Source organism: Hyperolius riggenbachi, chromosome 2, assembly GCF_040937935.1.
Source record: "Hyperolius riggenbachi isolate aHypRig1 chromosome 2, aHypRig1.pri, whole genome shotgun sequence".
NCBI classification, from domain to species: Eukaryota; Metazoa; Chordata; class Amphibia; order Anura; family Hyperoliidae; genus Hyperolius; species Hyperolius riggenbachi.
In genome coordinates, this window is record NC_090647.1 from 48,383,526 (window position 1) to 48,398,993 (window position 15,468).

The following is a 15,468-nucleotide window of genomic DNA, read 5'->3' on the forward strand; positions in this document are numbered from 1 at the left end:
GGCTTCCCTTTAAGCGCAGAGTTCCCTAACCCTGTCCTCAAGGCCCACCAACAGTGCATGTTTTGCAGAAAACCACAAACATTTACAGGTGAGGTCATTAGTGTCTCAGCAGAGCTGATTATCTACCTCTGTGGATTTCCACAAAACATGCACTGTTGGTGGGCCTTGAGGACAGGGTTGGGTAACACTACGGGATACCTGAGGTGTAAATAAACTAAAGAAATAAACAATTGTATCTATAATCCTTCTCCTAATAATGACTTCAAGATATTGCACAGTTTTATTTTATATTTAAATCTAGTTTTTAGGCCTGGAACCCACTACAAAACGCTATCGCTAATCGCAATCGCTAGCGTTTTGTACGTGCGGTTTGCAAGTGATTTCATGAGCGTTTTCAGGAGCGATTTTAAAAAGTGTATTCAATTTGCCAGCGGTTGTGTAGCTATCCTGATTGGTCCTTTCAATTAATTTTAATTTTGTTACAGTGTGCAGTAACTCCAAAACGTTAGCAAAATCTCTCTGATTAGGTTTTGATGAGCGATTACAACAGCATTTATATACTTTACATTGCAGAAACGCTAACGCTAATCGCTAACCACCAAATGTGCTGCATGTCCTGGTTTTGCGATTTGGTAATCGCAATCACTCCAGTGGAATTTGGCCCATCCATTAATATTAGCTGAGCGTTTAGTGAAATCGCTAGCGGTTTGAATCGCTCCCTAAACGTTTAGAAAATCGCTCTAGTGGTTTCCAGCCCTTACTGTTTTATTGTTTTTGCTCAATGACACATTCATTGAAGTATGCCAGAGCGAAAAGCTATAAACGATTGACCCTTTTTATCTCTTTCCTCCTCTCAGAAGCTATTTTCTGCTAGGAAAGTGTTTTCTAGTTGTAATGTCTTATCAGTGAGGGCCACACTGTAGTCTGACCCAATCCAGAATCAGACAGGAACTTCCACTTACATACCTGATGTTTAACTCTTTCAGGCAGAGAAAGAAAAAAGGAGCACAGCATTTGTGTGCTAGGCACTGTACATACTCATGTCTATCTCATCATGTCACGTCACCTCGGGTGACATAAATGAATGGGGCAGGAATGGGGGGGAAGAGTGAATGGGGCAGGAATAGGAGGAAGCCCCAGTTAAGTATAAATACTTCTACTTTTGTTGCCTCAGTTTTACTTTAATTGCTCCAAAAGCTATAAAAAATGCAGCCTCTGTGGAACCATAAGGTTCAGCATGTTATGCATTTTAGACCATGCTGAGCAGCTTGAGAGGACATGCTGGCACTTGTGATTCAAGGCTTGCTTTGTATCCACAGCAGGGGTTCAATAAGGCCCGGTTCACATTAGCGTTCCAGGTCCGGCTTCCCCGGAACGCTCCGTACACAGCGGATGGTGAATGGATACATTGTTAATCAATATATCCATTCACACTCGTGCGCCGTCCGGATCCGATCCGGGAACGCAGCTCCGGGACGGTCCAGCTTTTTTTCCAACTTGCTCCATTTTTGCCGTACGTCCCCCGTGCGGCTGCGCACCCGGGCCGGATCCTGACCCGAACATGCGGCCCATGCTGTGCAATGAGAAACGGATGTTTCTCATCACACTGGCAATAGGACCGGATGCTTCCAGCACCGGTCCTATGCCACTTGGGGGGCCCGGACTACACGCCGGTATCCCCCATGCTTGCGGTGCCTTTCTGGCACTGCAATGTATCTAGTTCCGGCTACTTTATTGTAGCCGGAACTGATACATTCCGGATCCTCAACTTGTGCCGCCTCGTGGCCACCGCAGAGACCCGTATGGTCTCTTTGCGGCCACCAGACCCGGACCCCGGGACACTTGCGGACTCGAACCGCAAGTGTGAATGGGGCCTAAGCAGGAAGGTGAAAGAAGATAAATGGCAGGAGGAGAGGTTGCTGTGCACACAGACTTGAAGTCACAGTTTGGCTGGACTGAACTCCTGCTGCAGACATCAGATGGCTGCATTCCTTTCACTGATCCTGCCTGCGTGCTTCCTTTCTCCATACAGTGTCTCCCAGCAGACAGGACGTTCTCCCTTTCTCTAATGAGTCTTTCCCATCTACTGTTAGCCCTGCAGAGGTCAATGCTCACTTCACTAGCCTAACTATTGCTGCAAATTCCAGGACGAGCACTCTCAATAGGGACTGTCTACAAATTTTTGTCTAAAAAAACATATCAGTGGTTTGGTAGATGTAGTCATTAGAACTGTGCAGAAAGCAGAAAGCTTTTTCTCTCCATGCCCTTAGGCCCCATTTACACTAATCAGTTGCTCCCAATTATAACTGATTTTTAAAGTAATGCGCATGTTTTCCTATGGCACAGTTCATACTTAAAGAGAAACTCCGACCAAGAATTGAACTTCATCCCAATCAGTAGCTGATACCCCCTTTTACATGAGAAATCTATTCCTTTTCACAAACGGATCATCAGTGGGCTCTGTATGGCTGATATTGTGGTGAAACCCCGCCCACAAGAAATTCTGAGGACCATGGTACTCCTGGCAGTTTCCTGTCTGTGAACCTCATTACATTGTGGGAAATAACTGTTTACAGATGTTTCCAACTGCCAAAACAGCAAGCAGCAGCTACATCACCTGCCAGCAGTAAAAATGTCACCATGTGATAAATGGCAGAATGTAAATCAGGGTTTTTAAAGATTTTACAATGGGAAAACACTGACTAAATCATTTATACATAATTATTGTAAAAATGAAGCACTTTTTTATTACATTATTTTCACTGGAGTTCCGCTTTAAAGGACCACTATCGTGAAAACAGTAGACAGTTAAGATCTGACAGAACTGACAGGTTTGGGACCGGTTCATCTCCTCATAGGGGATTCTCAGGGTTTTCTTTGTTTTTCAACAGCATTTCCCGAACAGCAATTTAACTGCCAACATAGTAAGATACCAGCCATCCTCCCTAATCACTTGCTCACTATTTTGTCAGTTAGACTTTGCAACTGCTGTTCAGGAAATGCTGTTGAAAAAGAAAACCCTGAGAATCCCCCATGAAAAGATGGACCGGCCCAAAACCTATTGGTTCTGTCAGATTTTGACTGCCTACTTTTTTCGGGATAGTGGCCCTTTAATGCATTTTAACTGAAATCTTTTTCACAATGCACTGCTATGGAAAAGAAAAAAAAATGCGTACCAACTGATTAAGTGTAAATGGGGCCTTAGTCTCTCAGAACAGGAAAATCAACATCTCCCCCTATAGCCCCCCCACTGCGCCTGCACCCCTTGCAGGGGTGATTGTTACGCCCCAAATTACCGGGACTGGGGAGAACAAGGAGAGGAATGAAGAATGCACAGAGCTATGTAGATCCAACATGAACTTACCTTTAAAAAATATCCGAAGCAATTAATAAAATCTAGCTTTACTTACCTGGGTCTTCTTCCAGCCCCTAGAGGTCACTTGTGTCCCTCACCGCAGCGCCAGGCTTTTCCCGGGTCTCACTGGCAGCCTCTGACGTATCACCAACCCCCGATGGGTCTGCAGCAAAGGGAAACGTGAGCTCTGGGGGCTGGAAGAAGCCCCAGGTAAGTAAACCTAGATTTTATGAATCGCTTCGGATATCCTGTAACTAGCTTCACCTGGGTCTGGTTAGGTATCCTTTGAATTTGTGTGCTCTATAAAGTGGAGAGATGTTCCCAAATATTGCTGTATTCCCATTCAGCATGCACAGTGAGTCCTAACTAATCAATTCCAAAAGGGATGGGGGGGCAACAGAACATTACATTTGTCTTACTGGGGGTCAGCAGGTGTTAAATGGCACTAAAGTAAATTCTGGTAGGGTAGCACATAGGCCCAGTGCACACCAAAATCTTCTAGCAGATCCGCAAAACGCTACAAGTTTTTGAAGCAGATTTTCAGAGCGTTTCTAGGCAGAGATTTGCTAAACATGCCTAGCATTTTTTGGAGCGTTTTTGTGTAGCAGATGTCATATTTTGTTACAGTAAAGCTGTTACTGAACAGCTACTGTAACAAAAACGCCTGGAAAACCGCTCTGATCTAGCGTTTTTCAGAGCGGTTGTCAACTTTCCTATACTTAACATAGAGGCAGAGACGCCTCAGAAATCTAAAAAATGCTGCAGGACAGGAGTTTGCGTTTGCGGAAAAAAACGAGCCGCTCTGGTGTGCAGCATCCCATTCACTTTCATTAGCCAAGCGGTTTTCCCCCTGCAAGCGTTTTAAAAACCGCTTCAGAACCGCTCTGGTGTGCACCAGCCCTTAGGCCTAGTGCACACCAAAAACCGCTAGCAGATCCGCAAAACGCTAGCGGTTTTTGAAGCTTTTTTTTCTTCTTTTGCTAGCGGTTTGCGGTTTTGTGTAGCAGATTACAGATATTGTTACAGTATCAAGCGTTTTATCAAGCGTTTTGCGGTTTTCCTATACTTAACATTGGAGGCAGAAACACCTCAGAAATCCAAAAAATGCTGCAGCCCGGGAGTATGCGTTTCTGCAAAACACCTAACGCTCTCGTGCGCACCAGCCCATTGAAATACATTACCCGAGTGTTTCGACATTTCGCAAGCGGTTCTAAAAACGCTACCAAAACCGGTCGGTGTGCACCAGCCCTTAGTGTGTACACACCCCTGGGATACAGCACCTGCTGCATAACCAATTCATTTACAAAGGCAGCTTGTGCGTTGGGTACAGATTGTGAGTCTGGTATGAATCGGATTTGTCTGCTGAAATAACCCCTGCAGGACTCTGTCTTTGGAGTGTTACTTGGAGATTTTGGATGAGCGACTCCAGTCATTGGTTAGTCCATCTTCATCTGACCTGGCCTGAATTTTGGCAAGATGTACTTCAGGAGCAGGAAGGAAATAAATGTTCCTATAACGAGATAAGATAAGTCTGAAGTTAAGTTAAAAAAGTTGAATGACAAGTATTATTTTCACAATGATTTTTCTGCGGGAGTCGGGCAGTGTTCGCTAGCAAACAGTTGACCAATCCAAAACTGATTTTCCAAATTGGAAGCTTTCAGCTAATGCCTGTAATATGCAGATTGATGCAATGAAGATGAACACTAGTTCATATAGGTGGGGCGCTTCCTTGCTTAAGCTGGCCACTAACGGTCCAATTTTTAGCGAAAAATCGTTCGAGCGATCAGAAATTCTGATCAGATTGGTTGTAAATAATCTCCATTGGTGGACACAATAGATTATGAACGAGTGAAAAAAATGTCGCCCAAATGAATTTTCGTCGAACGAAAATTTGGATTTTCTTGGTGGTCGTGATAGATAGGAAGCAATGATTGATTAGTTGATGGTGTAGTGAACGATTTTTCGTCCGATCAGAATTTCTGATCGCTCGAACGATTTTTCGCTAGAAATTGGACCATTAGTGGCCAGCTTTATTGTGAAAAGCTTAAAAGATGCAATATTAGAATAGGTTAATCCAGTCTCTGAGGAGTCACCATAGTAATGAAACGCGTAGGGTGGAGCTACAGAGTGGCGCAACGTGTGAAGTCACCGGAGGCGGTGATTGTCTGATGCACTGAGTTTTTCACTATCAGTGGCGGCGGTTCCTTGGGGTGAGAGCCCCGGCGGCTTACTTTAAGGCTGACACTCTTGACACAAAGCTGCGTGCCTCCCCAATCTTAACACCCGCATGTTGTATATAAGAAGCAAAAAGATTGTTTTATTTGAACTTTTTACAAGAAACGTGAATTTGAAGCATCTTTTTTGGAGGTGACGTTCCTGGATTCACAAGAGCCCAGCTGAGCTTGCCAAGGTGGCTGAGGGGTGGCCTATACCCCTGAGGCGCTGACGGGCCCATTCAGCCATTCCATCCGGTGAGTTTTTTCATATTGGGGGGGACGGGACTATTGGTGTGCCTATCCCACCCTATATGATGAAGTGCAAGTTGAGATTCTGACTGCAGCAGAGACTGGACTTTGAGCGCTTAACCTATTCTAATATTGCCTATACTGTCACTTTTCCTGATGCCCACAGCTCACCCATTCTCCTGTCTAGCCCCCCTATCATACTTAAAAGCCCTCTGGGACCCTCTTTCGGGTCGCCGGAGTCTGGCTTTACTGTCGGCCTGCACGCATCTGTGGCCGGGAGCACACTGCGCATGCGTGTGACTTCATGCACATGATGTAGTGACGTCATACGCATGTGCAGAGCGCTCCCAGCCATGGGTATATGCCTGCTCCCACCTTTTCTCTTAATATTTTCACTTCTGGTATCCTTTAAGTGCTGTACAGGACTTGTGATATTTGTTTTCACCTCTAGGGATGCACAGAAATTTCAATCACAAAGTGACTATTTTGACTTGAAGCATTTTGTTATCTCAGATAATATACAGGTACTAGTCTACTTTAGGGGACCCAGCAGGAAACATCATAGGGAAGTTCCGCTAACGTGATTGGGTGGACAGCACCTTACTTGTACTGCTAGGTTTCAGATAGGTTGTAGTAAACTACGCCCACACTATTCAGCCAATCACAACGCTTCATGCTGTAGAGGGTGCTGTGATTGGAGAACTGATCCTATGATCAGTCCTCCAATGGGTCTCCTAAACTAGACCAGTGCCAATATATATTTCCATATGGAAAACTCACCGATAAGAGGTCCGATCCAGTAGACAAAGATGTATTCCAGATAAGTGTTTCCTTGGCACAAGAACACAACTGCGAAGGCCAATACTGGGTTAAACAAGGCTCCAGTCAGAGTGGCACCTGCAAAAGCACACAACAGCCCTGTACTTTATACAAATCACTGCTCAACAAAAGGCACCATTAAAAAATGTTGTCACTTTCTAGATTTTTGAGACTTCAGATAAGTGGAAGTTCAGCTATCCGTCTGAAAAATCCTGGTACACACTTTTAATTATGATTGGTCAATCGCTGACCAATTTTACCACCTTCATGTAATATATGGGTCAACAGATATTGAATACTAATGCAGATTGTGTAAGTAAACCCTCATACTAGATCAGCCTTTCTCAACCTTTTAACCTTGGAGGAACCCTGCAAATAACTTTTTGATCTCAAGGAACCCCTGCAAACACTTTTTTGGTCTTGAGGAACCCCTACATTTATTTTGTTGGAGGCATGGTCTTTAAAATATGTGTGGCTGTTTATTTCACTACTTCCTATTATATTGCCCCTCATTATACTGTCTCCTGACCCCCCAAATTAACGCTTCTTGTTACAGTACTCCCTATTATAATGTGCACTATTATACTTCCCCCAAGATGAGGGAAAATGCCAAGGAACCCCTGCAGAGTACTGAAGGAACCCTGGGGTTCCAGGGAACCCTGGTTGAGAAAGCCTGTACTAGATGGAGGTAGTAAAATTGGTCACTGATTGGCCAATCATAATTGAAAGTGTATACCAGGCTTAACCAGTATTATGTACAGTATATCTACACCCCCAGAGACTTCATCTTAGCTCCAGAGGCGTAGATATTTGTATCTCGCTGCAATCACAGCTGCACACGCTCCCTCTCGCTCCTTCGTGCGCACGCTCATGCGCGTTCTCATCACCACCCGTTAGTAGGGAGATCAGTGAATGGGAATGCAGTTCGTATTCATTGATCTAAGTGCCTGTGTCAATGATCGCTGGCATCAACGAGATGCCTTCGGTCATTGTAATAACGGAAGTAATACATATACACATTACTTCCTGTTAGCGTACTAATTGTATCTTGTGGACAAATAGTAAAATTACATCTGCATACATTTTTTTTTCAACAAAAAGACCTATACATACAATAAAAATGAACCCCTTACCTCCCACACTTTCCCATAGTTACCCACATATAACCTGAAAAAAAAAATACATAAATTTAGTCCCTTAGGGACTGAACTTCTTTCATATGTATGTCATAGAGGGTATATTACTGTTATTTTTGCTCTCTATGAACTTGTAATTAGTGATGAACGCAAAACTTAAAAAATGCTCCTTTATTTCCAAATAAAATATTGTTGCCACACATTGAACCAGGGACATGTTTCAAACGTTGTAATAACTGGGACATATGGGTGAATAAAATGTGCAGATTTTATCCACGGTAGCAGGTTTTATTTCAAAACTATAATTGCTGAAAAAAGAAAAATAATGCATGTTTTCCATTTTTCTTATTTTTCCCTTTAAAACACATTTAGAATAAAATCATTCTTAGCACAATGTACCACCCAAAGAAAGACTTTTGGTGATGAAAAAACCAATATATAGATCATTGTGTTGTCATAAGTAGTGATAAAGTTATTGGTGAATGAAAGGGAGGAGCGCTGAAAGGTGAAAATTGCTCTGGTCTTAAAGGGGAAAAACCTCTCAGTGGTGAACTGGTTAAAGGACCACTCCAGCGAAAAAAGTAAGTAGTTAGAATCTGACAGAACTGACAGGTTTTCGACTAGTCCATCTCCTCATGTGGAATTCTCCGGGTTTTCTTTGTTTTCAAAAGCATTTCCTGAATGGCAATTGCTAAGTCTAACTGCCAAAATAGTATGCAAGTGATTAGGGAGGCTGGCTAGTATCTTACTATGTTGGCAATTAACCTGCCGTTCAAGAAATGCTTTTGAAAACAATGAAAACTCTGAGAATCCCCCATGAGGAGATGGATTGGTCCAAAACCTCTCGGTTCTGTCAGATTTTTAAGTGACGGTGAAGTGAAAAAAAATGTATGAATGTGTAGTATTGATAATTAATAGAACATTAGTTGCAAAGAAAATAGTCTCATATTTACATTTTTAGATATATATGTGTTGTTTTTTTACATGGCATTATTCTGTCATATTTGGAATTATAAGCCACACTCTGTATTTTAAACTATAAAATAAGCAGAGCTAATGACCCTTTAAGTTTCCTGCAGTAAAAATCTTATCTAAATCTGTCTGTTTCTTTGTATAAGTGCTCCAGAAAACAGCGACCCAAGTTGGGTCGGAGAGCTCAGAGAAGCTCTTTTGCATTGATCACAACTGAAGTTTTTTTTAACTCTTCCTGAACTGGAAACAATATATGACTCATATCTGGGCTACTAATGTTGTATTTCTTAGCTGCACTACACATACAATTCATTATCTCATAAGTTTATTTTCACTTCAGTGAAAAAAGTGAACAGTTAAAGGGAATCTGAAGTGGTCCTTTAACGCCTACTGCCCAACACGGCATCAGGAACACAGCACACGTTTCTACAAAGAGCTGCCATAGGAAACAAGAGTGTGTCTGAGATGACTACAATTAGCAGGAATGTGTTAAGTACAGAAATCTGTAACCTTTGTGCCCAACTACCAGCTGATTATGCAAAACTCTGAACTATGGCTTGTTGTCAGTGTACATGTTGCCAAAAGGCTTACTGCATTTCAGTGTCTCCGTTCACATGTGTGATGCAGTATGGTAACTATAGCTGCTCTGAGGTCCAGGAGTAGGTGGGGGCCCAGAGTGTCCTTAACCTCCTTGCCGGTCTAATTCCCCCGGCAAGGAGGCAGCACAGCACTTTTTTTTGTTTTGTTTTTTTTTTTACATCATGTAGCGAGCCCATGATGTAGCAAAGTGCTAGCTGCGTGTAACAAAAAAAAATATCGGGATAACCAGCAAGGAGGTTAAAGTGGATTTGAGATAAACTTTTACTCATTGCATATTGCATAGGTGTGTTCCTTTCATATAGTTTATAGGGCATTCCTCAAGCCAAATACTTTTTCTTTTGTTTTAATACTCTCTCTAATTTCCAATAAACTAAACAAGCCCCACCCACAGCTTCTCCAGAGTGCCTTGGCACACTGAGACCCTTGAAGCAAGGGCTTATGGGAGCTCAGTCTGGGAGGAGGAGGTTACTAGCCAGAGATTTCAGAGGCAGAGGGGACGAGAGAGGAGGAGAGGGGAGTGAAGTTTTCACAGGCTAAGGGCTGGAGATGCAGATCAGCTTGGCTGAGTAATGTGACAAACAGAACATGGCCACTCTCATTGTATCACAGGAAGAAGTAATCATATACTGTTGAAGCTGTTTGCAGCTAGATTTGCTGTGCGAACTATCTAAACTTTAGATAAGATATACAGACAAGTTACTTGTTATAGTTAGTTTTTCATTTCGGATCTGCATTAACCTGACTTGAACTGAGCAACGGAGTCCTGGGAGTGAGAGCAGTGGCATAGCAATAGGGGATGCAGTGGTTGCGACTGCACCGGAGCCACTGGAGCAGAGGGGCCCACTAAGGGCCTGCCTTCATCTGTCTTTTTAGCTTCTCATTGGTGCTGTGCTGATGATGAACTCCTCTATATGTGCATTGCATAGTAGGGAGGCTCATTTGGATTCCATAGAATTGAAATTTCCCCATTTCCGATTGGAAATCACATTTTCACACTAGACAGCCAATCAGAAGACTCATAATGAATAAACCAATAAGGGACTGCGGAATTTTATTGCGTCGGAACGCAAAAAATGTTTTGTATTACCGATATTCGGTCATTTTAAGCGAATCAGAAGACTTAGAATGAATAAGCCAATCAGAGGATGCAAAAATTTTCCCATCAAAAGGCAATATTGTTTCGCATTGGAACGTGGAAATTCGCAGTAGGTGGAAAGTGGTAGCGGTAATCGGCATTGGCCGTAAGTGGAATATTGGCAGAAGCAGAAATTGGCATCCCTATTGCATAGTGGTAATCTCTGTTTCCTAACAGTAAGGATGCTTCCTTATTCAATTCACTGTAGTACTCTAATTCCACCTCTTTGACACTGCAGCTGTCCTGGTAGGTTTTGGGGCTCCATATCAATACAGTGCTTGGGGCCCCATGAAAAACTCGCACTGGGGCCCCAAGCTCCTTAGTTACGCCCCTGAGTGAGATTGCATTTACACTGCATCAGTTGTTTTGCATAATAAAAAGATACGCAACAGCATAATAGCCTTTAAAGAAAAATATTTCATTGTTACAACTGATAAACACAGTTTCCATTCACCGATCTAAGCGCCTGTGATCAATGATCAGTGATGAAAGTGAAAGTAAAGCATACACAAGTTATTTCCTGTAATGCGTGACTGCAGTACACAGGAGGAACAAAAGTGGCCAAATAGTAACATTACACCTACATACATTACATTAAATAAAAATACATAAAATACCCCATGAATTAACCCCTTACATCCCCTCCCATAGTTACCAAAAATAAACACTTGTATAAAAAAATTCAAAAATGTACATATAAAAAAATAAAATAATAGTTACCTTAGGGCATACATGTAAAACTCCGGCCCGCGGGCCAAATCTGGCCCTCAAAGCCATCACATTTGGCCCCCAAGTGGTTTCCCACTTTGCATTATGTTTGGCCCACTCTAGGTGACCAGGGAAGCTGTAATGGAGGTAAAGCCCTAGAATTCCGGGGAAGCCATATGGGGAGTTAGAGGGAAAAGCACTAAACACTTGGGAACTGTATAGGGGAGGGAGGAGAACCACAACACACTGTGGAACTAAATAGAGGTTGGAGGGGAGCCATTAGACACCAGGGAACTTTATGAGGGAGGAAGGTGGCCAGTAGACATTGAAGTTGGCCCGCAACTTGGTCCCAGTGTTCAATTTTGGCCCACTTTGTTTGATACCCCTGCCTTAGGGACTCAACTTTTTTTTTTTATATGTATGTCATGGGGGTATATCACTTTTATTTTTGTAGATATGGGCTTGTAATTAGTTAGACGCAAAACAAACACACCTTTATTTTCAAATAAAATATTATCGCCACACATTATACTAGGGACATATTTTAAATGTTGTAATAAAAGGGACAGAAGGGTAAATAAAATGAGTGGATTTTATCCAAAGTAGCATGTTTTATTTCAAAACTATAATGGCCCAAAACTGAGAATAAATTAATGTTTTCATTTTTTTCTTATTATTCCCATTTAAATGCATTTAGCGTAAAATAATTCTTAGCAAAACGTACCACCTAAAGAAAGCCTAATTGAAAAACAAACAACATATAGATAATTTAATTGTGATAAGTAGTGGTAAAGTTATTGGTGTATGAAATGGAGGAGCACCCGAAAGGTGAAAATTGTGCTGGTCCATAAGGGGAAAAAACCCTCAGTGGTTAACTAGTTAAGCATGATCATGTACTACAGTGCAGAACACGTATGAGCCCATTTATAGCATGAGTAGAGATGGTCAAGAAGATGCTAATAATTGCAGTTTGCATGCAAAAAGTATGCAGCTGTGAATCTAGCCAATCGGATGCAGTGTCTACAGATTTTGATTGGCCCAGTTCAATTCTGGAATTATTTGCATTTTTTGGCCATCTCTTGTTGACGAATAAGAAACCGCTATCATCACCTGCGTAGGCGATCAACGTGATGGTCACAGCAATCATGTGTGGTTGAAGAGCCTCGCTGATCCTGGGAAGAGGTTGCAGAGTTAGGAACAGGCTCAGGGCACAGGCCATCTCCACCAAGGCTCCGGTCAGATAGGAAACCTGGAGGGGGCTGTAGCAGTCTTTATCCATTTTATGAAGTGGCGACACGCCCAGTGACCAGAGATGTGGCATCAGTACCCATGATAATCCAGCTGCCACAAACTGGGCCACCACCTGCAGGACGGCACGTGAGGCCTTCACCTTGCCATACAGCCACTGATTCATACTTCCACATGGGTTGCACGTGGCACTTCCAAAGGTCGTACAGTGTACCACAGTCAGCAGGTAGGTGAGCGTCAGGGCCAGCCAAAGCTCAGCATCAGTCCTAGTGCAGAGTAGGTCCACCTCCAGGGTGCAGCAGCACAGCTGCACTGTACACACTACTTCCAAGGCCAGATCCAGCCCGAGACCTGCAGGCAAAGCCCTTCGGCACACCCAGCGTAGCAGCTCACATAGGAATACAGTGTAGATAATCAGGGCTGCAGAGCCCAGCACCAGCTCTGTGATGTCCATTTGTCTGATGGTGGCACTGGTTTCAGTCCGCACTGGGTTTGGACCTTTGCTGGGCTCCCCGACACAGTTTTCACTGAATGTTCTCCAGTGCTAGTCTGCTTGGGCATCTGTCATACTTCTGCTTTGCTTCTGGGTTCAAATCACATTCTGCACTGATCTGAGAGTTCAGGGCACAGTGTGTAGTAAACCGCCTCCTGTACTGGGAGCAGGAGCAAAGTCTCTGCTACTGATGCTATCTGCCAATAAAAGTTTAGCTGTTTTATGTGCTGCTGCCCTCTAATGGTTGTAAGCATTAAAAAGCTGAGAGGTGAAACTCGAAAACTTAGAATATTGTGCAAAAGTAAATTTATTTCAGTAATTCAACTTAAAGCGGAATATAACCCAGCATTTCAACTTTGCTCTAAAACATTATTTACAGCATATTATATGCAACCAGCATTTGGAAGGGTTACACACAGAGCTTTATAGTTCCGTGGAGAGAAATGCAGATGCATCTGAAGTTTAGATAGATACATTTAAGTAAACACAATGTAACAAGTGGTGAATTTGACTCACTCTCTGACTGTCCTCCAGCTCCTGCACAGTCAGAGAGTGTGTGTCACATTCCTCAAACTCGATTTTAAAATCGATTTTAAAAATGCAAAGAAACATGGTTTTTAAACTGTCATTTTTCTAAGTTTAAAAAACATTTTTTACTTGCATTTTTAAAATCAAGTTTCTCAAAAACTACAAGGTCTTTTTGCAAAATTCTTTTTTTGACTTGTACCCACGATTCTCCTTAATATATGTATATGCAATTTTGGTGTCAATAGCATGTATGGGGGCTGTGCTTTTCACCGCTAAAGTCGGCAAGAAATTACGCGAAATTTAATGCGGAATTACGAATCACTACAAGAAATCAATTGAATTTGCAAATCGTAAGTACGTATAAGCGCATTTGCAAAAATGTACGTGAAATTTAGCGAAATCGTAATTTGTTGATTAGATCATCACTAGATTGGAGCTCTGGCATACTGCAATGAAGGTGTGATTGAGCAGAGACAATGAAACAGTAAAAACGTAAAAACTAGATTTAGATTTAAAATAAAACTGTGGAATATCTAAAAAAGGTCATTTTTAGGAGAAGGAGGATGGGATACAATTGTTTTTCTATTTTCACCTCGGATATACTTTAAGGGGATATTTTCAATCAAAACTGTAGAAAGCACTTTTAAAAAAATAATAATAAATAGGTCATTCCTTTTAGTTTTTATTTAAAATCCATTTTTTTTTCAAATACATAAAATAACAACATATTAACATCACGCTATTAGTTATCAACAAACTTCAAGTGCAATCAGATATTAGTTTATCCACTCTTAATCTTGTTACATGAAGTGCAAGTCGTATTGCACATTAGGAGTTTCGCGACACGTACAGTTAAAAATATAGTACAGGGTGGGCCATTTATATGGATAAAAATGGGAAAGTTTGGTGATATTAATTTCCTGTTTGTGGCACATTAGTAGATGTGAGGGGGGAAACTTTTCAAGATAGTGGTGACCATGGCGGCCATTTTGAATCCAACTTTTGTTTTTTCAATAGGAAGAGGGTCATGTGACACTTCAAACTTATTGGGAATTTCACAAGAAAAACAATGGAAGTTAAAGTGAACCAGAGATGAAGCACCCTCATGTATTTTACCATACAGTGGGAGCATTAGAGAAAACACCTACCCTACTCTCTGTTTCATTCTGCACTGCACAGCTTGTTTCTTAACAGACCTGATAAAATCCCCGACTGAGCATTTAGTCTGGCATTGCTATAATGACTCAGCTATAATGATTCCTGAGCAGAGCCAGCAGGGGGCAGGCTTGGGCTTGAAAAGACATGAGAGAACACAGATTGAGCTATAAATATTCCTGAGCAAAACCAGACTGAAGGCTCAGATGGGGATTTTATCAGGGCTGATTAGAAGCAAGCTGTGCAGTGCAGAATGAAACAGAGAGCAGGGTAGGTGTTTTCTCTAATGTTCCCACTGATATATATGGTAAAATACTTGAGGGTGCTTCATCTCTGGTTCCCTTTAATATCACCAACCATTCCCATTTTATTAAGGTGTATCAATATAAATGGCCCACCCTGTACATAGCTTCACCGCCACTGTAAACGTGCCCTAGTACATTTTTTGCTACAATTTGGAAAGTCATACCGATTTCAGTTGGAGTTATTTTAAACACCATTTAGAGACTGCAATATTTATATTTAAAGAGACTCCGTAACAAAAATTGCACCCTGTTTTTTATCATCCTACAAGTTCCAAAAGCTATTCTAATGGGTTCTGGCTTACTGCAGCACTTTATACTATCACTGTCTCTGTAATAAATCAATGTATCTTTCCCCTGTCAGACTTGTCGGCCTGTGTCTGGAAGGCTGCCAAGTTCTTCAGTGTTGTGGTTCTGCTATGAACTCCCCCTTCCAGGCCCCTCTATGCACACTGCCTGTGTGTTATTTAGGATTAGAGCAGCTTCTCTCTTCTCTTTTACAAGCTGGATAAATCGTCCTCTGAGCTGGCTGGGCTTTCACATACTGAGGAT

The 15,468-nt window shown here is 42.1% G+C and overlaps 1 protein-coding gene across 1 annotated transcript; it reads right to left on the bottom strand.

Annotated features, from left to right (window-relative positions):
* Positions 1–4,627: 4,627 nt before the first annotated feature.
* LOC137543719 (aquaporin-11-like) lies at positions 4,628–12,966 on the bottom strand. The gene is made up of 3 exons (XM_068264846.1): positions 12,301–12,966; positions 6,601–6,717; positions 4,628–4,865 (listed from the first exon to the last, which is right to left on the bottom strand). The coding sequence occupies exons 1-3, from the start codon at positions 12,890–12,892 to the stop codon at positions 4,792–4,794; spliced, it is 783 nt and encodes a 260-aa protein (XP_068120947.1). The 5' UTR covers positions 12,893–12,966; the 3' UTR covers positions 4,628–4,791.
* Positions 12,967–15,468: the final 2,502 nt, after the last annotated feature.